Here is a 24,154-nt window from a genome sequence, read left to right as displayed (position 1 = left end):
CAAATGGTAGCTATATATACTTAAGCTGCGTTCCAGACATCTTTACATATGGTCAAACCCGGAAGTAATGTCTGGATTTAGTATTATTTAAAGTATTTAGTCATAGAATAACATCCATGTTAGCAATTATTTATGAAACAGTAAAAGTATCATTTAAAAGTGTTTAACCTCCAGTTCCAGAAATAATTTCAGGGTTAAGGTAGGAAATAAATATATCATATAAACCATAATACAACGTCAAATGTATCCAATTGAAGGCTTGCACAATTTAGTTAAGTATTATTTTATTATTATATTATTTTATTATAATTTAATTATTATTTGCAACATAATTTCATGAGATCCATTGTTTCTGAAATAATATCCGGTCCCAATTTAATAGAGAGCATTTTGACTACATTGCATTAGTATTTTATTTTTTATGTTATCATAAAATGGCAGTTTTAAATCAATTTTAGAAATGTGCATAATATTAAATCGAGTCTCCTTGCGCTCTCTATATCTCACAGGATACAAAAAATAATTATTGTTAATCATTATATTTATTCATGGTCTCTTGTTTGTGTTTAGAAAAATATAGAAATATATAACATGTTAGAACAAAATTATTAAACCAGTCATCATTTTATTGTGAAGTAGACCAGCAGACTTAGTCTAACAGACTTGAATACAAACCTTGTAAAAGATAAATAGGAACATTCTATTTCACTATTTAACTAAAATTCCAGTTTATTGTAGCGACTACATTTTGTTTAAACACCTTAGTTCTAACATCCAAGGTAGAGATGGCATAGTGCATAACAGAGCAGATAGATATTTACTGTATATATGTACACATATTTCATTCACAACATCCAGGCTTCAACATCCAGTACAGTACACACATTCCATTTGTTACTAAATCATTAATTTACTGAGATGAATGCATATCATTGATCATTCAGGGTTTACACTGTTCAACATTGCAATAACATACAGTTTGTTTGCCAAATGAAATTGTCTGGTAAAAGATGACATCCCCTCTTACTATAGAAATGTCAAGTATTACCTGAATGATTCTGGATGATAGTGTTTCACACAACAAACTCTTTGTGTACTTAATTCAGGAGCTGTGATATTATTTTTTCAGTATTTAGCTTACAATCACTGACAACATGCCAATGGTAGCAATTTAAGATCATTCCTTCAACAAAATGTAAAATTATAATTAAAACAGATCTTTTGACTTGTTGACAGTACATACTGTATTTACTATTGAGTTTAGCAAGTTTGTCGCCTCACAAGTAATAGAACACTAAATAAACAGTAAAGAAAATCATTTCAATCAATCTTGAATTTGATAAAAGCCAAAGCTGTTATTCCGACATCAGTTTAGTATCATTGATCAGTACAGAGCATACCATTAGGTGAAGATTGCACAGTTATATCAAAGCATTACAGATATTATATACATAGTGCTGATCCTTGTATCAGCTTGTGTTTGGATATTTCATAAAATCACACATATTCGTTGACAGTCAATGAGATGAAAAGCAATACAAAATCTTAATCTGATACAGGTTATACACCACTTGTAAATCATAAAAACGTTTGTCATGGTAACTTTGTGATCTCTAAGGCTTTGATAAAAGTCAAACACGACACTACAATGAAAGGACCAAAGTATTTAAACATGGCATCAGTGGTCTAGTGATGCATGATACATAACATAATGTTACATTTCTGGGTGATGGTTCATTTGGAGAGTGTCCGTTCCCACTCCAGAAATCCAAGAGTGGTAAAAGGCGGAGTGCTGACCAGACTGTATTTAGTTCTTGGACGTGGCAGGATGGATGTGACAACAGAGCTAAGAGACCTGCTCTTGAACAGGATGCACTTTAGTGTAAACGCTGGATAAAAATTTTCATGTATCCATACAAACAAAGCTCAACAAAACATAAAGCTGTAACACACACATCTGGCATGGAAAAGTTTTTGCATAATTTCTTCTTCAATGATTTTTGAACCCCGTGGAGTCATCAAGGGGGCTATCATGCAAATGGATTTCCAAAAGGACTTCTGAAAGAGTCTAATCCCACTGCCTTGATGAGAGGAGCGCTCTGCAAAGGTCAAAGAACATAAGTTAATAAACAAGACATTTTGGCTATTTTTCAGGTTCTGTTGTTGAATCATGAATTGTTTCACAGTGAGATCTGAGGATGTGATCACATACTGTATACGTACAGTGGCAGGTACAGATGTGCCAAAGCAGCTGTCGAATGGGTTCTGACCTTCTGCCTTCAATGGCTCTGTAGGAACAGACATTTCAGGACGTTTCAGGTTGCTACAGTCACATTAAAATAAAAACTGATGACATTTTATTGAAATGTGAATTATTCATATATATGCTTTAGATACCTTTCCTGGCTGGGACATTTGGTGGCTTAGCCATCTGGAAATCCTTAAACATGTCCTTGATGTCTCTCTTCTCCTTTTCTCCTAGAGGATCCAGGTCAACAAAAGCATTACTGTCCACCTTTGGAACTTCTTTGGTGGCTGCTCGAGGTGGAACCTGTGGAGGAGGACTGGAGCTCTGCTGTCCATCAGGCACAAGGCTTCCGGTTGTTGTTAAAACGCTAGTCTGGAAGGGGTTCCCCAGGGTTGTGTGCGAGGTCCAAGATCCATTCGTTCCATTGGCAACTGGGGTGTTATTCCATGTTGAAAGATTCTGGGTAGCAGTGAAGGTTCCAAAAGCCCCTGCTGATGTGGTTCCCCAGGCAGGCACAGGTGAAGTGGAGAAGACTGATGCTTGGGTAAATGACTGAGAGACATTGGTTGTGCAGGGGAAGATGGATGAGATGGGCTGATTCCATGGAGCTGCATCAGGAGTGGAGAATGCAGGTGGAGGTTGTACAGTCAACCCTTCTGTAGAAGAGATGCGTTGACAAGGTAACATAATATATTAAGCAGCAGCACTGTTTTAGTGTTCTGTGATATTTAAAATCAAAAAGCAATAATAAAACATTAAGCTTTATCTCAACCACAAAAAAACATGATCATATGAGCACATCATAAACTGAAATTTTATGATGATTTTTAGAAAAGGCATTTTCATGGTTGTGGAAGCTCACAAATGTCAAATGATTTCTTTCCTATCTCAAGGCTCTTACCGAAAGCTGTGATTGTGTCACCAGAGGAAGGACTCTTGCTGAACAGATCGATAGGGTTGACCGGGCCATTCTCAGGTTGAGGTGATGGTGATTCTGATTTGTTTTGTGAAGCATACAGATCTGTCCCAGGTTTTTCATTTGAAGGGGACTAGAGAAAATGAATTCGAAAAGCATTATTACTTAAATATACCACCACAGAAGGGCTTTCTGAAAATGTCCACATGTAATTGAAAAGTCATAAGCAAATCAAACCTTACCTTTCATGAACAAATCACTGAAGCATTAAAGGCACACAACATTACAAGACGATGAAGTTGTGTTAGATAAACATGACTCAGAATGACAGAAAGCTTAAAAAGTGTGTATTTTTCAAAATGTCAAAAAAAATGTAAACATCTTTTCCATGTCTAGTGCTTGTTGGTTTGTCCCAAATGTACACTACATGGCTTACGTGTACACAATTTTTACATACAGTCATTTCAGGACTGGGTTTGGGGGGGCTAAATATCCGGCTGACAATTCAAATAATTAAAATGTTAATTCTTATTATTAAATACTTACTAAATATTTGTATTATCTATTTAATAATCTTTCAATTTATTCATAGAAAAATGAAAAACTGATGCATCCAATTTGATTGCCCCCCCAGTCGAGCCAGCTAGTACCGGGCCTTTAAGATAAAAAAAACACACTTCAGCTTTAAAGGGACATACACATGTTGAATCCTCAAATGTAATGAGTAAGAAAGTAGTTCCATGGGTCTGTGGCACAAATGTTAAAATGGTATACTGCTGAAAACCTTTTGATCATATAATTAAAAAGCATGAAGCAATACAGTGATTCCAGATCACTTATGATCTGAATCATAATCTCACCTTCACACTTCTCCTCCCCCTCCCAGCTTTCGTGTTGAGTGGAGGAGGGCTTAAAACGACCGATTCCTTGCCTTGATTGACAGGTGGTTCACCTATGCTTACGTTCTCATGGTTCAATCCATTCTGCACTGGCTGCACCTTCTCACAACCTCCCAGAAATGGATTAGGTGTCACTTTCCCATTTCCATTCTGTTCTCGGACTGGGATACTATTCTGTGTCCAGGCAGTCGCTTCCACAATTCTGCCATCTAAAGGCCACTGGCCATTACTGAGTGCCTGAATCACTGTCCTGTTGGAGAGCTGGTCAAACTGCTGGCCTATGTAATCAGAATCACCATTCTTAGGGCCTCCGTTGAAAAAGTTACTAGGGCTGGGGTTGACTGGGAAAGGTTCTTCCCTGTTTGATTGGTCGTTGCTTTTGGAAAATGGGTCATCGCTGAACGGGTCATGGATAGGGGTGGGGAAGAAATTGAGCTGAGAGGAGAAGGGGTTCTCAGGCGAGAGGTTGGATGGGACTCTGGGGACAGAAGAAGTAAAGGGGTTTTCTTTAACGCAGTTCTGGTTGTTGTCTATCTCAGTGGACAGATCCATCAAGAGGATGTCCTCAGACTCCTGGAAGAACATTTGAGAAAGAAGAATAAGTAAGGTTTACTGATGTCAATAATAAAATCATGTACTTTTGTTGTGTGATGTTGTACTGATGAATTCATGTCTTGCCTGAAGTAAAATTAAATTGTTCTATAGGTGGATGAAGTTCAACCTTAATGAATAAAAAGGCATGGACATTCATGACTTAATAGTTCACCCAAACATGTTTGCTTGCCAGCTTTAATAACTATTTATAACTATTTTCATGGTAAGTTCAATATAAGAGGTTTTTTAATCAAAATGCAATGAAAATCTTTAAACGCTATAAATTCTAGCTTTAGCTTTGTTAACATTTGCAGTTTATTTTTGTAATTTTCTGTCATTTGTAACAAAAACATGTGTAAGTTGATTAAAATGACAGTAAATATACAGTAAAAATAAGAATATATTTCCCCCCAGTATAGTATACTTTGAACAAACAAAACAGAAAATGGATGAATTAAAATGGATGATCAAACTTCACAGTTGTGAATAGATGTGTTTTTTTCACTTGGCATTACCTGAACTTGAGCTCTCACAGCCATTGCAATGTTTAGTTAGAAGAACAGAACAAACACTGCATCAACACCATGAACGTAATACCAAATAAAATATTTTCACACATAGCCTTTAAGAATTCTTCGAAAAGGCTCAAAAACACCTAGTGGGCAGTTCTTCAGCTAACAACTAAGCCTTGTTGAATTTCTTGTGCTTGTTATTTTGGTAGGCTCGAGTCCAAGCCCCCTCGCTGCCCATGACTGTATTTTCTTCATTTGAGGTCAATCAAGCACGTTGTGAGAACACAACCAAAGACTAAACAAGAACTACAGGATATGGAATTCAATGTCTCTTTTTTAAAGGTGTAATGTCTCATTTGGATGATCTTGCTTCGTTTCAATGAACAATATGTCTATGTATAAGCGTTTTTAAGGAAAAAACCAACAATGTTAGTGTTTATATAATAAAATCATTGAAAAATTGTTCTCTGAATATTACGCATGCTTAATTGTCAGTCAGAGTTGGTTCTAACATAAACATGTTGTGTTGATTTACTCTGTTTGGTCTCGACCAAAGTCTTACCGAAGGAGAGTTTAAGTCAGGCGGGGTTGACATGTCTCCAAACAGGTCCAGCTGTTTGACACCCTACGACACAGAGTTTAAAGAAGCAAAACATCACCAGACTTTTCCAGCCAAACAGAATTAAAGAAACCAAAACATATAAGAGAAAAGCGTTTCATGCTGGGTTGCCAATGCTAAGATGGTGAATGAATGGAAGAAAATGACCAGTGATGTGAATAAGGAGAATTGTGTTTTTTTACACAGTCTGAGAGTGAAAGGAGTGAAGCAAGAATGAGCAGAGCTGGTATGTGATGCGTCTCAGTAATTTCCTGTCTGCTAACTTCATTAGCTTTTGCCCCCTGAGGAGAGTAGCTTGGATGCAGTGGAACACATGATGAAAACCCAGCAGGGGGCATTAGAAACCAACACAGAAACAAACAATTCTACAGTTAATGCTGTTGGAATTTGGTTTGTCTCTGCCAGTGCACAGCAACCATTTAACCACTAACCCACATTTAGAAAGTGAAATTTTTTTTTTGGAACACAATGAATATTCATGCCTTAAAGTTCCAGTGTGTAGGCCTATTTCTTTGGAGGATCTGTTGACAGAACTGCAATATAATATAAATCACTACATCTTCAGAGGTGTATAAAGATCTTAGTTGATGAAGCCTTATGTTTTTATTACCTTAGAATGAGCTATTTCTATCTACATACAACGCGGGTCCCCTTACGTGGAATTCACAATGATATTTCTACACTAGCCCTAAATGTACAAACTGCTCTCATAAATATAGAGTGCCTGTCGTAAATACGTTATCTCCTTCGGCAAAGAAGCGAAAACGTGATGATATGCTTGTCCTGTGTCAGTTGCCGTAGTGCTTCGAACGGGAGGGGTGGAGTGAGTCGTTGGTTGCAATTCGGAACCTCATCACTAGATGCTGCTAAAAGCTCCACATTGCTCCTTTAATGTGACCACCTTCCCCTTATTTCCAATTGTTTCAATGTCCTTGCTACACATAAACAGCATGTATCTCCCTGCATTCTAAGGTATAAATATTGTAATATCGTAAATAACACTTACTTTTCTGTCATTGTGTGAAACTCCACTGCCATTCTATCAGGGTAAGACAGACAATAATTACATAACAGTTTGTGTCAGCAAATACAATATATTATGTTGACTGAGCAATTGATTTTAATATTTTCTGAACACCCACCTCCACCAATTTATTTGATTCATCCTAGATAGAAACAAGATCACATTAGTAAGATGGACAAAAAAGCAAAAGTGTGATTTAAAAATGGCGAACCAAACTATCTAGAAACTGCAAGCCACAAAACAAAATGCAATGTAACAATAGAATATCAAGCTGAGACCAACACTGCTAACACTAAGCTAAATGCAATGATGTAACGTGAAGAATTACACTAAAATAGCAGTGATTTGTCTAAACTAAATGTCTCACGTACAGGGGGCCGGACAAAATAATATGAACACCCATTGTTATATGGGTTAATATTAAAGGGATAGTTCACCCAACAATGAAAATTCTGTAACCATTTACAGTATTCACCCTCATGTTGTTCCAAACCTGTGTACATTTCTATGTTCTGCTGAATACAAAGCAAGATATTTAGAAGAATGTCAGGAACCAAACAGATCTCATCCCCCATGGACTCCCATAGTATGTATTTTCCCTACTATGGCAGTAAATGGGGGCTGAGATCTGTTTGGTTACTAACATTCTTCTAAATATATTCCTTTGTGTTTAGCAGAACAAAGAAATGTACACAGGTTTGGAAAAAATGGAGGTTTGGTTAATGTTGACAGAATTACATTTTTTTGAGCGAACTATCCCTTTAAGTGAAGTGTCTCTGCTGGAAAGTCTTTATAATATTAACCCAGGTCCTAGCTCCTGACGGTCTTTTATCCGTCTTTTTTTACTTAAAATTCACAGACCTATTATTTTATGTAAAAAACAAGACATCGCTCTTTCTACAGTCTTTCTAATGCCTGCATGATCCCTGCGTCAACATGAGAAGATACGCCGACATCTTTTTGTACTGTGATGGCCACCGTCGTGTTTGGACTGAGAGATTCGTTGTAAATCTATAATACAACGCTAGTGGCCGCTGTAAATCAAAAACTGCACCTTTAAAAGAACAAGTATATTTCCGAGTGCGAAAAATAGTGACTGTTTGGTATTTAAAAAAACTCCATATGAGAAGAGTGGGATATATTAAAAGAGATATTAAGTATTTCCCCTGTGTGCACATTATTTTGTCCAAACCCCGAATATTATAGTATTTGAAGATTAATGTCGAAATATTAGCAGGGTTTCCGTACCTTCTTTGAACCCTCAACTTCTTTTCTCTTCATATTAAAGATTAACTGAAAAAGATCCTTCAGGTCAACAACAAGAGGCTCCGCCTGAGTAGAAATACAAACAGCAATGTTTAAGAATGAATGTTTGCCGTGAGGGAATGTGTGTCTGTTAAAATGCTACTGGGAAATGTGCGTTACAGAAAGACTGAGACGGTAGAGAAACTGAGTGTGTCTTTGTTTGTTTGTGCCTTAGTTATAAGTGTGTGGAAAAGAAAGAGCTACGCTCTGTAAAATCTCAACCGACCTGCTGTGCGGTTTTAATAGCAAAGAACTGGTGCTGGCCCTCCGCACCACACACATAGCCAAACGCTCTGCTGTCTGTAACATCTCGAGCTATGAAGGAGATCTTATTCACTGCATGCTCGAGTATTGTTGCCTGGAGAGGTCAAAACAGAGAAACACAGCAGATTGTTAATCAAGTGATACTGTATCTGTCAATATTGGCAAGTTAATATTAATATAAATATTACAAAGGGAACGGTTCACCCAAAAATGAGCAGAGATGGGATTACATTATAAAGCATATATCATACTGTTCCTTACTCCACTCTTATACATCTTTTAAAAAATAAAGTCGATTTTTAATGTACTGAAATGTTGAAGGTAAAAAACTAAAGCACATAAAAATGTATTTATGAAATGTAGTGGAGTAAAACGTATAACATATGCTTTATTATTTAGTGAAGTAACCCCCCCCCCCCCGCAAAAGAAGATACTTGAAAAGGTTCTTGAGTACAGTAAAATGATTCAAGTATTTTCCATCTCTGAAAATGAGAATCACCCTCATGTTATTCCAAACTGAATGACAATCAGTAGAGTCAATATTATGACACATAGGCTGTGAAAAACAAAGCTGTATTTAATATGTGGTAAACAAAGAAATGTGATCCTTGCAAATATATGTGACCCTGGACAACAAAACCAGTCTTATGGGTACATTTTTCGAAATTGAGATTTTTACATCAACAGAAAGCTGAATAGTTAAGCTTTTGATTGATATATGGGTTGTTAAGATGGGACAATATCTGGTGGAGATACAAGAGTGTAAAACTCTGGAAGTAAAGGGATTAGTAAAAAATCTAAATGTTGAGAAAATCGCCTTTGAAGTTGTTAATCCGAGGCACTGTAGCAGGCCATCCACTCACAAAAATTAAGTTTTTATATATTTTGGGTTGGAAATTTACAAAATATCTTTATGGAACATGATCTTTACTTAATATCCTTAAATATATTAATATTAATATATTAATATTAATATATTTCTCTCTGCAACTCGAGTTATGAAAAAAATTGATGATGATAGTCCTACAGTATGTGTTATACACAGTACCAGGCTTTTGTGACTGCAATATGTGCTATTCGAAAGGGTACAATATGTTCAATGATGTTTGGTATCAATGATGTCGAACTAGGCATGGGCCGGTATGATATTTGACGGTATGATAACCTTTTGCAAAAGTGTCACGGTTTCACGGTATTGCAATTACAACACTAAAATGTGTTATTTTCAAATGTATGCGTACACAAACAACAACTTTTCAACTGGACACAAATACGTTTTATTTTTAACCAACAGTCATACAACATATATATGTCAGGTAAAAATAAAACCTTAAATTATAATCCTCTTCAAAAAATATATATTTTTGTCGTAGCCCATATATTAGGCCTAAAACTCAAGCATTGCATTGCACAACTTAATAATTTTTTTGTTTGTAAACTCGCTCATACTTTAGAAACGGTATCACAGAATAATTTTGTGGTTTTGAAACCTTGACTCTTTCAAACCTCTGAATACCTTGAAACCGGCATTCGGCCCATGTCGAACCCTGTAATGTAACATGAACATCCTGTCTACTTTTGAGGTCTATAAAATAATGAATATCACGATCATGATGAGAACAACAAAAATGTCAAAGTAACGGCAAAGTGGTGCCATGAAAAAAATGGTGCCCTTCAAAGAGACACAAGGGAGAAACTCACCCCTGTTTTCTCATCAGTAACGGTGATTCCTGAGAGAGAAATGTTCACCCAAACTCTCTGCTTGTGTTTTCCCTGAGAGCGAGCACCAGCTGCTTTGTCCTGTAATCACAGAAAAAAACAGACGACTAAATGAACATACCTGTATGTTATAGCACAAATGTGCAGACCTTTATCATACGACCATGATGCTATCTTTTTACTAGTACTGATACCTTAATACTGTTTTTGCCATTATAAGTCGTGACGTTGTTTGGACATGTCATGTTGACATGTGTCACTAACTTGTGTGCTTTATATCAGGCCCCTGAATGATTAAAGGGATAGTTCACCCCAAAATAAAAATCGTGTCATCATTAACTCACCATCAGGTTGTTCCAAACCTGAAAAAAATGTGTTTGTTCTGTTGAACACAAAGGAAGATATTTGGAAAAATGTCAGTAACCAAACATATCTCGACGCCCATTGACTTTATTTCCCCGACTATGGCAGTAAATGGGGGATCAGATCTGTTTGCTTACTGACATTCTTCCAGATTTCTTCCTTTGTGTTTAGCAGAACAAAAACATTAATACAGGGTCAGTAAAGGATGATATCATTTTCATTTTTTGGGTGAATTATCCCTTTAAGTGATGTGAAGTATGAATGGATTGCAAGCTGTATAAAAAAACAAGCATAACTTTCACTGACCTTCAGTTTCATCATAGAGTCTTGGCTCATTTTGTCTCCTCTTGCCTCAGGGACGTTATCTACACCAATCAACTTGGCTTTGTATCGAACTCCATTACCTTTGAACCTGGCTAGCAGGAACTCATTGGTTTTCTCTGGGCTTGCCGCAGCTGAGAAATCAGGAGAAGGAGATAAAAAAGTAGAGGTATTAATCCAACTAGTTTTAGAATAGACGTAATTTAAACATTCTTTTAAGCACACTGAAACGATTTGGTGCCATCATTACGGGTTTTGCTGACTGATTGATGTCAATGGAAGGAATTAAAGGGCTGAGTGTTATCTGCTGCAGTGGTTCAGCTCTAGAGAGCCTCTGAATTTCAATGTTGCTCAATCACTTAAATGTCAGCAAGTTATTCGAGTACTCATCACAACACGGCGGTTGCTCAATAGTTCAACTAAACCCAAAGGAAACTGATTACAGTGAACATGAAGTGCGTCAGAGAGCCACTGATATGCTGATCATTGTGTTCTATCTGTTCGTCCGAATCCGTGTTTCAATATCTGTTTGGCGATGTCTTGGCCTTGCAATTGTGATTTCTGGATTCGCGCCACTTATTCGCTCACATTGAACATCTTGGAAGCAGTTGTTTTTACATTATCTGTCTGAACATCTCTAACAATTATTTGCTCTTTATTTAATGATACAGAATGCAACAGTGACAGAGCACTTTCTGTGGCCTTGGTTCAAGTATTTTTCCCTTTCATTTTCACTGTAAGGATATAAAATCCTTTATCCTTCAACTAAACCATCCAGCTACAAGATTAATCACAACTTTGCTTCAAGTATTTGAAAGGGGAAAGAGGAAAAGACAAAGCCAAGTCTGTGAAATTAGGTAAGTCTTTTACAATGTAATTTAGTTGCATCGCAGATGCGGGTTGTTGACAAACTACACGGGACAAATGACACCCAGTTGCTGCATTGTATAACTAATATAACTTATTTAGGCATTGCTCCCTCAGCTTGGGTCTTTCATATCTCCGCTGTACTTCTGAAACCTCTTATCTCCATATTCCGTGAGTTTTCTTTTTTGCCATACATCATGATTATTAGTCACTCATTCTGTCTCTGCTCTACTTCATCTTTACAGCACATCTGCTTCACTGTGTTAGACTTGCTCTCCTAGTTAAAAAACTGAGCTCAGGTGACTATGGCAATGTTCCCTCTTGGCCAGTTCCGTTGACGAAATGGCAGAGGCGGAGAAAGAGTGAATAAGCCAGACACAGAAAAACAAAAAGAGACTAAGAACAGCCTGGCAGAGACCCAGACCTCATGCCTGCTGTGGCCAAGCTGAGGGACAGCATTGACATTCATCTCATGCAGAGACTCAACAGGCTTGAGGTTTTTGCTCTACAACACCCACCCAACATGTGTCATGCCAGTACATATGCTCGATTTAGTTTTAGTTTTCATAAATATTATCTGAAGGCCTATATGTTGCGTTTGGGAAAACAAAGATATAAAGTTTAAGTAAGTCGATTGCTAAAAATATCATTGGTCATAACCCAAAGCAATTACACCTTCTATCTCCAGTTTAGTAGACCCACAGTCTTGGATTTAATCAAACTGAGGGATTATTGCCTGGATGGTTGTAAAGACTTCCAGTACTCTTGAGATGAGGTATGCTGACACATTGACAAGTGACCCATGTAAAAGGGCTAATTGCTTACAAATGTGCCACATGATATCAATTGTAACGCCAAACTCCTATGTATCTAGTCAACACAAAAGTCAAAAGCCATATTTTACAGTACAGTGTATCCTAAAACATGGCTGGAAGTTCAACACGTGATGAAGAGGGAGGAATATATTTTTGTTTCTATGTCCAACACATCATTCCTTCAACCCCAGATGCACCTCATCACCCAAATCACCGCTGGCTTCTCAGCATGATATTGTGGGAATCATTCTGCTTGTTTTCAAGCCTGTGAAAAAGCTTCATAAATAGGCTTGTTGGACAGTGTGTTGCAGTCGCAGCTGGAAGATCTTGTGGAAACAGAAACAGAACTCTAATGGAATCCATCGCCAGTGCGTTCTGTCGGTATGAATGAGCTAGGCAAGACAAACAATACCACTGTGCACCAGGATCCAGCTTAGAAAAACAAATACAGAGAAATATTGGGTCAAAGAGGCCCCTGGAGTCGAGGGTGGAGGAGTTTAGTGTTCTGCAGACGGCTGTTTGCCAACTTTGTGCTGAGCTACATCATACAGTAGACCCTGATGAGCTCAAGAGGTCCTCATAATGAACTTAAACCTTTATTTATCAGGATGAACTGCATTTATCAACTTTAGTCATTGGCGTTTCTTTATGGAAATTGATCCAAAGATGATACTTGAATATTGTATAAACGGCAAAGGGAAAGTTGAAGTGAATAAACTCAAGCTCAATATATTTCATTTTTGCTCCATAGAGACAAAACATGGGAAGTGGTTATATATTTAGGTGGTTAAATAAGATAAATATGCCCAAATCAGATTCACTACGGTGGCTGACACAGAACTAAGATCTTATCACGTTTTTGCTTCTTTGCCGAAGGAGATAACATATAAACGAAACACGCTCGTAGAGCAGTTTGTCCGTTTAGGGCTACTGTAGTAACAACATGGTGAATTCCATGCAAGGGTACCTGTGGCTTGTGTAGATCGACATAGCTCATTCTAAGGTTATAAAAAAAGAACACTTCATTGTGTAAGGACTTTATACACCTCTTACGACTTAGTTATGTATATTATCTTTGTACAAATTCTTTGAATTAAATAATACAAATAAAAACCCCGCTCATGCTCAAAATTCCACCAGCAAGACATGATAACTAAACCAAATAAAACACATTTGCTAATCTAATAAACGGATAAACTCATATTCAATTATAACATAATTTGGTTACTTGATACAGCCATACATCATCGATGTTATTTCAAAGCCGTTTGTCTTTCTAAGCAGCTTTATTTCATGGAAATTCTTAAAGTAAATCAAATCTCCAAACAAGCAGCCTTTTCATGTGGGGAGGTTGCGAGCACAATGGAATTATTATCAGGTTAAACTCTTATGAGGGCTCAGTGTGTTTGTTAAACAGGTGCATTACAAGTATGTTGTGAGTTTTCTAGGTGCGCTGAGGTTACGTACAGTACGCTTTGAGCTTCCTTTTTTTGACACATTTCAAAGGGACAATCCAAAATGTCTTATCCCACGAATGACGTTCTAGGTGACATGAGCAGTTTTTAGTACTGCCTTAAAATAGTACATTATGAACCATCTCATAAAAGACTTGACAGAGAAATCACCAATTCAGAAACGTTGATTACAACCTTCCAACAAGGACTGGCACAGCTGTCATAAAAAAGCTAGTTTTTTGCTTTTATCACATACCCTTCTTCTTTTCTTTTTTGAAGGGCGTCTTTAAGGATGCCTGCTCGACTGGGGGTGTGCTGGTTTCCACTTCCGTAGACATGTCTGGAGTCCGATCTTGTGCAAACGGGTGTGAAGACGGGATGGGTAAAGCACTCTTGCTCTCCTCTGGGCAGTGTGTGTCCCACAGCTTGACTCAGCAGTGGACCGCGCTCAGCTGTGCCCGCACTGGACAGTTAAGAGAGAGTAAGAGAGAAAGCCAAACAAAACACAGACTTAGTAGAAGCTTAGAAAAAACGTGCGTGAATTATAGCAAACTCATTTAGATTGTTTTCCTGTGTTTTCAACTGCTTTAAGCACATAAAAAATCTAGATTTTAACTTTCTAAAACACATTTTTTCATTTGTGAAAAATGCAAGAAATAGCGTTTTGAATAGCTGTCCACTGTACGTAGTGACCTCTATGCATAAAAGGCTAAAATTAGACAATAAGTTCTATGGAACTTTGCCTTTCCTCAAAGAAGTGTGGGTGTAGAACTCCTTGGAAATATAGTTTCGTATCATAAACGTTACTCATTCAATGTTAGATGTTGGTGAACCTTGTTCGCTGACTTGCTCTCAAAACATGCACTCACCACCTTTTAACCTTCCCAATAACATGATAACCATCTCTGGTTACATCCCCGATAACTTAGTAAATCCACAAGCACAGAAATCAAAGTGACTGTGTTTTTAAATCACACTGAATAAACATCCTGGAGAACTCTGTTGAGTTGACTGCATTGTTGAGCCATAAATACACACTCATGTTTTGAGTTACAGATAACTGCCTCACCCCTTATCTGAGGTGAAAGGCCACCGAGACGGTTTTCAATTCTACGACCTGTTCTCGTTGAGGTATCTATTACAGGTTAAACTGACAAGAGCATGAGACTGTTTGCATTGTCCCCTGCTGTCTCCGCATTGCTATTATCCCTGCACCAGAAGACAGGAAGTGAGAGCTTTGTTTACATCTGGGATGTATTTATTCTCCACATTTTTCATTCCGCAAGCCGGCAATTTTTGCACATTTGCCTTTAATCAAAAACTTGAGGCAACTCCTACATGCGAATATTTGGGATGTTTATCCTCGCCCCACAACCAACTCAAGATGTCTATAAATACCTTCACCTTTAGAAGGCTCCAACACTCTTTCCTTGAAATATCCTTCCGCTAAAACATGAACAACAACATTGCAATAATGTTACGTGATAACGAAACAACTAGGAACTGGGTGTTCCTATGAACCATGAATCAACCAGATTGGAGAACTAGAAATCTTTGCTGCAAAAATACAGAGGTGCTCAAATTTGTAGGTATCCCTCCACAAAAAAAGTAAGAATGCACCTTTTTCTCTGAAATAACTTGAAACTGACTAAAGTTATTGGCATCCAACATTGTTTATTCCATATTTATTAGAAATCAGACTTTGCTTTTAAGATTTTATTCAACATAATATTGTAAATAATAAAACAAATGAAAATGTCACGAACAAAAATGATTGGACCCCTAACCTAATATATTGTTGCACAACCTTGAGAGGCCATCACTGCATGCAAAAGTTTTCTGTAGCTCTCAATGGGACTTCTGCACCTGTTAACAGGTAGTTTGTCTCAGGTTTGATGGGTGCCTTCTCCAGAGTTTCAGCTCTCTCCACAGATGTTCTATAGGATTCAGATCAGAACTCATAGAAGGCCACTTCAGAATAGTCCAATGTTTTTGTTCTTATCCGTTCTTGGGTGATTTTAGCTGTGTGTTTTGGTTCATTATCCTGTTGGAGGACCCATGACCTGTGACTGAGACAGAGCTTTCTGACAATGGGCAGTACGTTTCGCTCCAGAATGCCATGATAGTCTTGAGATTAAATTTGCCCTGCACACTTTTGCTCAAAAAGCGACAGATGGTGCGATCAGAAACTGACGTACCTTCACCTGGTAGTTCAGCTTGTACCTGTTTTGGTTATTTTTCTAACATTCGCACTATCATTGTTCAATCTGGGGTCGATTTTCCTCTTGCAACCGCACCCAGGAAGGTTGGCTGCAATTCCGTGGCCCTTAAACTTCTTAATAATATTTGTAACTGTTGTGACAGGAACATCAAGCTGCTTGGAGATGGTCTTGTAGCCTTTAACATGCTTGTCTATTTTTTTCTTTCTGAGCTTCTCAGACAACTCTATCCTTTGCTTTCTCTGGTCCATGTTCAGTATGGGGCACACATGGATACCAAACAGCACAGTGACTACTTTTCTCCGTTAAAATAGGCTGAATGTGTGATACGTATTAAAGAAACAAATTAGTTTGAAATATCACTATAATCCCGTTATAAATGATCTTTTCTAAGGGGTATCAACAAATGTGTCCAGGCCATTTTAGAATATCTTTGTAGAATATGCAATATTTCATCTCTTTCCAAAGCGTCTTTGCCTTATTCTATGACAAACCAAAGGCCTGCAAGTATACATGATACAATAGCTTTTAATTTCATCACCCTTCAGGAGGAATGAAGCATTATTTCAATGAGCTGTAAGGGTACCAACAGATTTGAGCACGTCTGTATCTGCCGTCATTCATGTTAGTACATTTCCTAGAGTAACAGGGGAAAACTTGTTTTGTGGAGTGTCATTTCCCATAATGCTACTTCTGATCCTGTCCTTGTCAGGAGTTTTCTAGTTCTGTGGACAGGGTCGTGACAGCACCTTTTTGTGTTTTTATGTGGAAGCACGTGGCTTTTGTTGTCACTTTGCGCCACGTGCTCTCCTGGCACATGTCTTGGTCCCTCCCCCTTGTTTCCCATAATCTTGCCCTTAGTGTTTCATTCTCCTCGCCTGCACAGCGTCCGTACCCTTCCTTTGTTTTCCCCATTTTTGCCTGTAGTGTGTAGTAGCTGTTTGGACTTCCTTAGTTTTGGCCACTTGTGGGAAGTATTTGTTTTATGTCTTGTATTATTAACTGTTTTCCCCCATCGTGGGTTTTTGTTTTAATTAAAAGCTTTTTTGTTTGCACTTGCTGTCTGCAATCTTAGTTCGCCTGCAAATACCTACACATTCAGTATTTCACACTTTTTCAGTTTTTTTAATGCCTGGGGTTGATGAGATCACAGTACATTAGTGCTGTACATTAGTAGAGTATGTTACCTTTTTCTCTTTTGTTAGGTTTTAAATCAGATCTCAAAGGATTGCGAAAAGCTATTTATTTTCAACACGACACATATTTCTGAACTATTAAAACAACCTCGTTTCTATTGGATACTAAACAAAACATGATAACTAAAATAAGCTTCCCTCTCTTGTCACATTAAGTCAGACTCAAAGAAGATATTCTTTAGTGTGTCATCTCACATAAATAGATCTTAACCCATAATCAGCTTCACCTCTCACACCAGCAGACCACATGTGACCCTAAACATTTGCTGGCCATAATAAGCAAGCAGATTCTATTATAAGAGGAAATAGTACCAGCTGACCTTCCCAAAACAACAGCTGTCGACAACTCACGATAGACAGAACAACCTTGGCAAAAAATATCCACTATGTAGTGCCCTTATCAGACATGTGATGTCCCTTCCCTGAAAGGAAGAAGGTACGGATGGTTTAAAAAAGAGGAAGAATGTGGATGACGATCCATTACAACAGAATAGAAAGTGCAGATAGAACATGCATCAAGTCTTAATATGTGTCTTAGCTGACAACCTGATCCTGTTAGGCTGTTAATAAAATATAATGACATATTGAGAGATATTTACAAGGAATGAATTGTACCCAAAGATAGCACTGTATTTAAATCCACTGTCTGCAGTATTCAGCTCCCAATTCACCAAAGGGAATTAGGCAAATCAGGTAAAGGTGCGAGTATGCCAAGAAAATCGGTTTGGAAGGTAATTTGCATATACTGTAGCAGCCTGAGTAGTGGAGGATGCACCAGACAACTGTGATCTGACATATTTTCCTAGAACTGAACAGCATCACTGGGATACAGACACTTGAGTCAGCTCTAAAAATGCCCATTTATATTGTGTGTCTGGATGTGTGTCACATTCTTCTTTGTTGTTTGATGGATGTCACCATAATCAATGAAGAATGTACCTAAAATCTCACATTGTTGTGAAAGGATGTTGGATGCTTTTAAAAAACTGTCATGATTTACTCACCCTCTTGTCATTTTAAACCTTATGCAGAACACAAATCAAGATATTTTGAAGAAGTTTTGAAGTTGGTAATCAAATAACGGCGGTACCCATTTACTTCTATTGTGTGAACAAAAAATCAATGAAAGTTAATGGGTACAGCTGTTGTTCAAATAGCACCATTCTAAATCAAATCTTCTTCTGTGTTCTGCGAAAGAAGTAAAGTCATACAGGTTTGACATGACAAGAGGGCAAATTAATGATGACAGGATTGAAATTTTTGGGTGAACTATCAATTTATTTGTGACTAATTAAAAAAACATAACAATCATCAAAAACTGCAGTAACATGTACGATTTTACAGTCTGTTTTAAACTAATCAGTCGACATTTTTAAACTGTATATTTTGTCCAGGCATTAAAGGGGTCATATGGCGCGAATACATGTTTTTCTGTGTCTTCGGTGTGTTATCAGTTGCCCACGCATGTATTAGACACAAATATGGTAAGAGGCGTTACATTTCCGTCAAACGGTTGCAGTATTTTATCAATCACAACGCACTGGTTAACTGGCCAATCATAGCACACCTTGCTTTTCAGAGCGACGTGCTTTGTAAGGCCCGAATAACATTTCACGTCTAAAACCCTACGGAAAAAACGAGCCGCACTGGTTTCTCTCTTCAAATGACCCGCGGTGCGCACATGGCACTCCAAAAAGTGTAATTATTTACATCTCGATGTGGCGCCGACGCGCCAATAAAAATGTGTGCACCGCATGCAAATACCGATCGCGACTAGGCCCCCTCTTCGGGTGCGCCTGCCACACGTCTACATTTAAAAAAACGAATATGCGTGCGGGAAAGACGCAAAATGTGAATCGGGCCTAAAAAATCTGCACGTTTCTGTGAAGCGGGGCAAAGAGTAGATACAAACTTGCACGGTATGGGGAAAATATAGCGTTTTTGAACCGTTGAACCGTTTTTAAATCGTGTATACACAATGCATTACATCTAAAACTGTTTTAGCCGTGTCAAAAGACTTCTTTACATATCGTAGTGTCAAACAGTTGATATGCTTCACACTGGTTTTGTCTCATTGGTAAATATTTACACCAGCTTTAGTAAAGAAAAATACTGATACAGTTTCACACAACACATTTTAAGATGGTTTATGTTTATTTCGCTCAGTGTTTATCATCATGAAAATATAATAATTTAACGCATGTTTAGTTTTTAATTTGTGTTTCATAAAGTTGCCACCGGGCATTTGAAAAGCAGCAGTAATAAATGAATAAATTAAATGAATGAAAAACAATTCTCTGTAGACACATTAATAAGGTGCCTTGTATCTTTAAGCCACTTTCCCAGCCCTAACTCAGAATACTTGAGTATTTCCTGGCCGAAAGTAAGTACAAGAAAAACATCAATATTTGTACTATGTGGTTAGCCTGACAAGACCTTACCCTGTGTTAAACTCTCTTGTCCTGTCTGGCATCTCAGATGGTTTCCTATACTTGGTCTTGTAGCCTTTTTTGGACAACACCTCTAAAGAGGAAGAATGATATAAACACCATCTTTCCTCTTCCCTGAGTCCTCAGTCCTAATGCTGCCACTTGACCCAAACTATGGAGTATGTGTAAATATGCACTAGTAAGCCAAGACACATCCTCCCCAAATCAGTGCCAGGATTTCAGACCTCTGAGGGAAACACACGGGACAGAGAAAATCTCCAGGGGTGTGTTGTCAGTCGTCAACAGGAAACTAAGGTACCAGGAACAAGGTACTTATTGTGCACATGCCACATGCAAGACCAATCAATGTATTTAATGGCGTCAGTACACCTAAAAATCCTTCAGTTCCTGGCTGAGAAAGAACTGTTTGAGGAAAGCGACCAGAGCAGAAACTGGCCACAACTAGGTGTGGTAACATCTGGTTTCTTGCATTTGATTTCATGTCCAAAGCACAGTGTGTTATATTGAAATACTGGACTAATGACTATTAGTGAAAAAGTGTAAAACCATATAGTGATCGACCCAACGCTAGTGGTCAACTACAAACTGTAATTGTCATTCTAATGTGCTAATTTCTTGATTTATAATAGAACTGACTCGACTCATGCAACCATTTATTACTACATGACACTTAAGGCTTTGGATTCTCGTGGTTGCTATGGCACCCGTTTGCCAGTAAGACAGGTATGGACAACTCTTTTCAGAGAGGAGCACTCACAGGCTGGCTTTGCACAGCAAACACACAATCCATCACCCGAGACACAAAATCAAACAAAATGAGGGTAAGAAACACAGTATACACAAAGCCTTAGAAGAAATGTTAAACAATTACATCCCACATTCAAAGAGAGAAACTGATTGTTAGAAGGGATTTAATGTGACATCTTGTCATTTCAGGCCTGAAACTCAGAAGATGGTAAAATTATTTAGCTTTTTTATTAAAAAAACGATCTTTGTTCGCAATAGCACTACAATATAGAAATAACATTTGAAGCCAATTCAACTTTAAAAACGTAATTTTATATAAAGATTTTTTTTTCATTTATCAGAACCTTACAGGTGTATAGAATAATATGAACTGAAGCTATAAAAACAAAGAACCATGTAACATGCCAATACAAAAATCAGATTAGGAATCGTGTACCTGCATTCACAAAACTGTATCACTACAACAGCAGAAGAGAAAAATGTGATTATTATATAGTTCATCTTCACAGCATGAGGTCTTATGTTAAGTAGAGGTTTTGTAGAAGTAAAAACATTTGAGAAGTGCAGCACACCATAATTTTGTCCCTCTGCTTGTGTGGTCGTAAAGGTTTTTAAGACCTGCTACAAAAGAGGTATCAATATGTCTAGTGTACAAACACTGCCTGACCCACAACACTTCATTGAACATAACAATCATCTAGTCACACAACACATTCTGCATTAAATACAGAGCAATTGTGTAGCATACCTTTACATGATAAAACGATCTCAAGGTAAGAGGCCGGTGTGTTCAGTACACCGTTTGCTGTCAGAACCAGTGCAGTAATCCTGCTTCAACCAACACAATTCGTTCTGTACGTACATCTGGGACACAATGTACTTCGAGTATTAAACGATGAGAACTTGAAAACAGAGAAAAGTAAAACAAAGTTTCAAGCACAGGCTGAAGGTTGATCTTGACTTTTTAAATGTTCTATTCTAAACAATAGTAGATGGGCAAGGTATCGCATTAGGGACATAACCTTTGTTGATAGGGTGAAGGATGGCTACAGTGACTGTGTGTTTATGAATCCAATGCAAAGTTGGTACACTTAGGGCCCACTTTTGCATCAGACCCAGACAGAAATCCCTAGTGATACTTAAATCTGATTGGCTGTGGGTGGAAGATCATGTGTAATCCTAGCAGATAATGAAGACAGCGAATGGTTATAAACCATTTTTCTTTCTATTCTGAAATAAAATAAAAATCCTAATTTCATTCCTTATTTAGGAGGGGAAAGTGCATTACAAACAAACACTTGGGTCAAAGGTCACTTACCTAAGCATGTGACCACCCTACTGAAATTCCACTCTACACATAAAAGGACATCTACGACTTCTCTACTGACCTATATATGTCTACAATGAAATACACTAGGAGTCCCTATTGTCTCATTAAAATATCACAAAGGTAGAAACAGACTGAGAAAATTCTCATTAAGATTTAAAGTGACAGAGAGTTGCATTTGTGTCTTTGTTATTTTCAAAATGTACTCTTTTTAAACATGTGAGCATTCCCATAAAAAGAAAGAAGATTGTTTGATAGCATTTGAAAGCCTCAGAGAGTTTAGAATGAAGGACATAAGGGGAACTAAGTTGAATGCCAACATCTGGTTTCAATAAAACTGCACACATTGTACCAACAAGAGCGAAAAAGAATGTCTTGATCTGAGTCATACCGTCATTTACATTTTAAAACGGTTAAACACAGTGTTGGCTCCTTGTCCTTGGGAAAGTCATTTACACATATTAAGTAGAAACACATTTCCCCTTTTAATGAAATTGAAGGCATGTGTCAGGGTCTGATGTTTGAACAAAGACATTTTCCTCCAATGTTCCAGATACTTTTTATTCTTGGCTTTAGACTTGAACGTCAAGTCATATTAAAGGGTTACGTGTTCCCTCAACATTACCAGCTTTGTGAGAGGAAAAGGAATCTATTTACTGTGGCATTTCCTCCTCTAAAAGTACTTTGGGGGATGGTGTGGCAATGGGAAACAGACGAAAATGCCATAGAGGAAAAGAGAGAGACTGAAGGTCTTAAAGTTCAAGTAAGTGAAATTTCTCTCTTCTTTTTAACTCGTCTTCAACTCTGATGGGTTCTAACGCTCAAAGGCTTTGATTCTCCACCCCTTGCACAACCGTGATTAAGGTCAACCTGGACTCAATGACATGGAAGCGCGTTCCCTTGAACTGAGATCATACCTGTAACCACAAGCAAACCAATTCACACACATGCCCTTTAAAACAGCCCAGTGCCCTTTTTCACCAATGGGCCCTTTATAGGGTCTTTACATACATGAGACTTTAAACCCCGATGACCTGTCCTGAACAATTGAATGCGTTTAAGTTCCAACCCTGCATCTTGAAGTCTAAAAGCTGATCCATGACAAGCCAACAAGTTCAAATTGGAGAGCAAACATCTAGCAAATCAGATTATGGGGAACTCTGGGTGGTCTTGGTTCTCTGCTGTAACCGCACAGGATTATTAGGTACCACCCTATATAATTGCATGTTTTGTCTTACCCTACCATGGATCATGGTAAGATACAGTTTTAATGTGGTGTCAAGCCTTTTATATGTGACGTGGTCACTGATGATGAATGTAAACATTTGTGAATTTAGGTCAGACCATTGGCAAATAGCAACGTGATATCATCAGCACTGCAAATCCACAGGTTCCAAAACGGAATACGTGAACTTGGATACATAAAAAAAAAGACAGAAGGACTGTATCCCATACATGTAAATATCTGTCCAGAGTGTCCACACGACTGAAATGACGCTCAACGCTAAAACGCGTTAGGTGCTGATGTGCGGCTTTATTCTATTCGTAACGCAACATGTAACATCTGTTTGAAACGCTCGCTCATCGCATTGCCTAAAACGTGTCCTGCTGTGAGCATGTTTTTATGATTTGTAAATCTGCAATAAGCCTACACAACACGATGCCGCTAAAGACAGATCGAGCCAACATAACGGATTTCAGACAGCGACGGAGCTCCCGGTGCAGTTAATAGAAACCGACCAATGTATTCTGTCAGAAGACTAAACCACGACACCGCGTTTTCAATTCACGCGTTTGTTGAAATTCGGTATAAACCGCGACATCATCTCATAGACCGGTTTTCTGACACACGTTCGTTTAAAGGGAAAATTCTGTACTCACCTACGTTGAGGGATTTGGGAGAACCGTTCATGCTCCTACAGCTTTGTCCTAACCTGCAGAGAAGATACGGTTTGGGAGGATGAATCGTGTGCAGCACCGGTAAATTCCCGGGCTGTGGGTCTGAGATGTTGACGGTAAGGTCTTATTCCCGGGATGTTGGCAGCTCTGCTGAGGAATGCGCGCTCTGGTGTTCCGCTGATTCGGGTAACTCCCCCTCAAAGTGAAATTTAACCCTCTGAGGACCAGACTGTAATCCTCCTCTCATTCAAACTCCATCTCACATCGTCAATTTCAACGAAGTGCATTACGCTAACCTCATAAAGGCTTATTCATTTGACATCGATTATATCCCAATCTAATTAATATAGGCAAAATACTGCTTGTCTGTGCACTTTTCCTGAAGATGACCACTAC

The 24,154-nt window shown here is 38.1% G+C and overlaps 1 protein-coding gene across 1 annotated transcript; it reads right to left on the bottom strand.

Annotated features, from left to right (window-relative positions):
* Positions 1 to 598: 598 nt before the first annotated feature.
* On the bottom strand, positions 599 to 23,957 carry LOC306889570 (disabled homolog 2). The gene is made up of 14 exons (XM_079448662.1): positions 23,741 to 23,957; positions 14,177 to 14,383; positions 10,770 to 10,918; positions 10,083 to 10,181; positions 8,344 to 8,475; positions 8,061 to 8,144; positions 6,931 to 6,954; positions 6,795 to 6,827; positions 5,732 to 5,794; positions 4,025 to 4,636; positions 3,150 to 3,297; positions 2,398 to 2,904; positions 2,224 to 2,288; positions 599 to 2,099 (listed from the first exon to the last, which is right to left on the bottom strand). Exons 2-14 carry the CDS (start codon positions 14,256 to 14,258, stop codon positions 2,031 to 2,033), a joined length of 2,067 nt encoding a protein of 688 aa, XP_079304788.1. The 5' UTR covers positions 14,259 to 14,383; positions 23,741 to 23,957; the 3' UTR covers positions 599 to 2,030.
* Positions 23,958 to 24,154: the final 197 nt, after the last annotated feature.

This window comes from Barbatula barbatula (genome assembly GCF_947034865.1).
Source record: "Barbatula barbatula genome assembly, chromosome: 2".
Classification (NCBI taxonomy): Eukaryota; Metazoa; Chordata; class Actinopteri; order Cypriniformes; family Nemacheilidae; genus Barbatula; species Barbatula barbatula.
Note: the sequence above shows the minus strand (reverse complement) of the source record. Positions and strands in the feature narration are given on the sequence as shown.

Bases quoted from the DNA above. Each gene is read 5' to 3' on its own strand.
- LOC306889570 (XM_079448662.1), bottom strand. From the start codon at position 14,258: ATGTCTACGGAAGTGGAAACCAGCACACCCCCAGTCGAGCAGGCATCC. The intron at 6,955-8,060 runs GTACGGAAACCC...GTTTCTATCTAG, and splicing joins AAGTTGAGGGTTCAAAGAAG to GATGAATCAAATAAATTGGT. The intron at 2,905-3,149 runs GTAAGAGCCTTG...TCTCTTCTACAG, and splicing joins TGACACAATCACAGCTTTCG to AAGGGTTGACTGTACAACCT.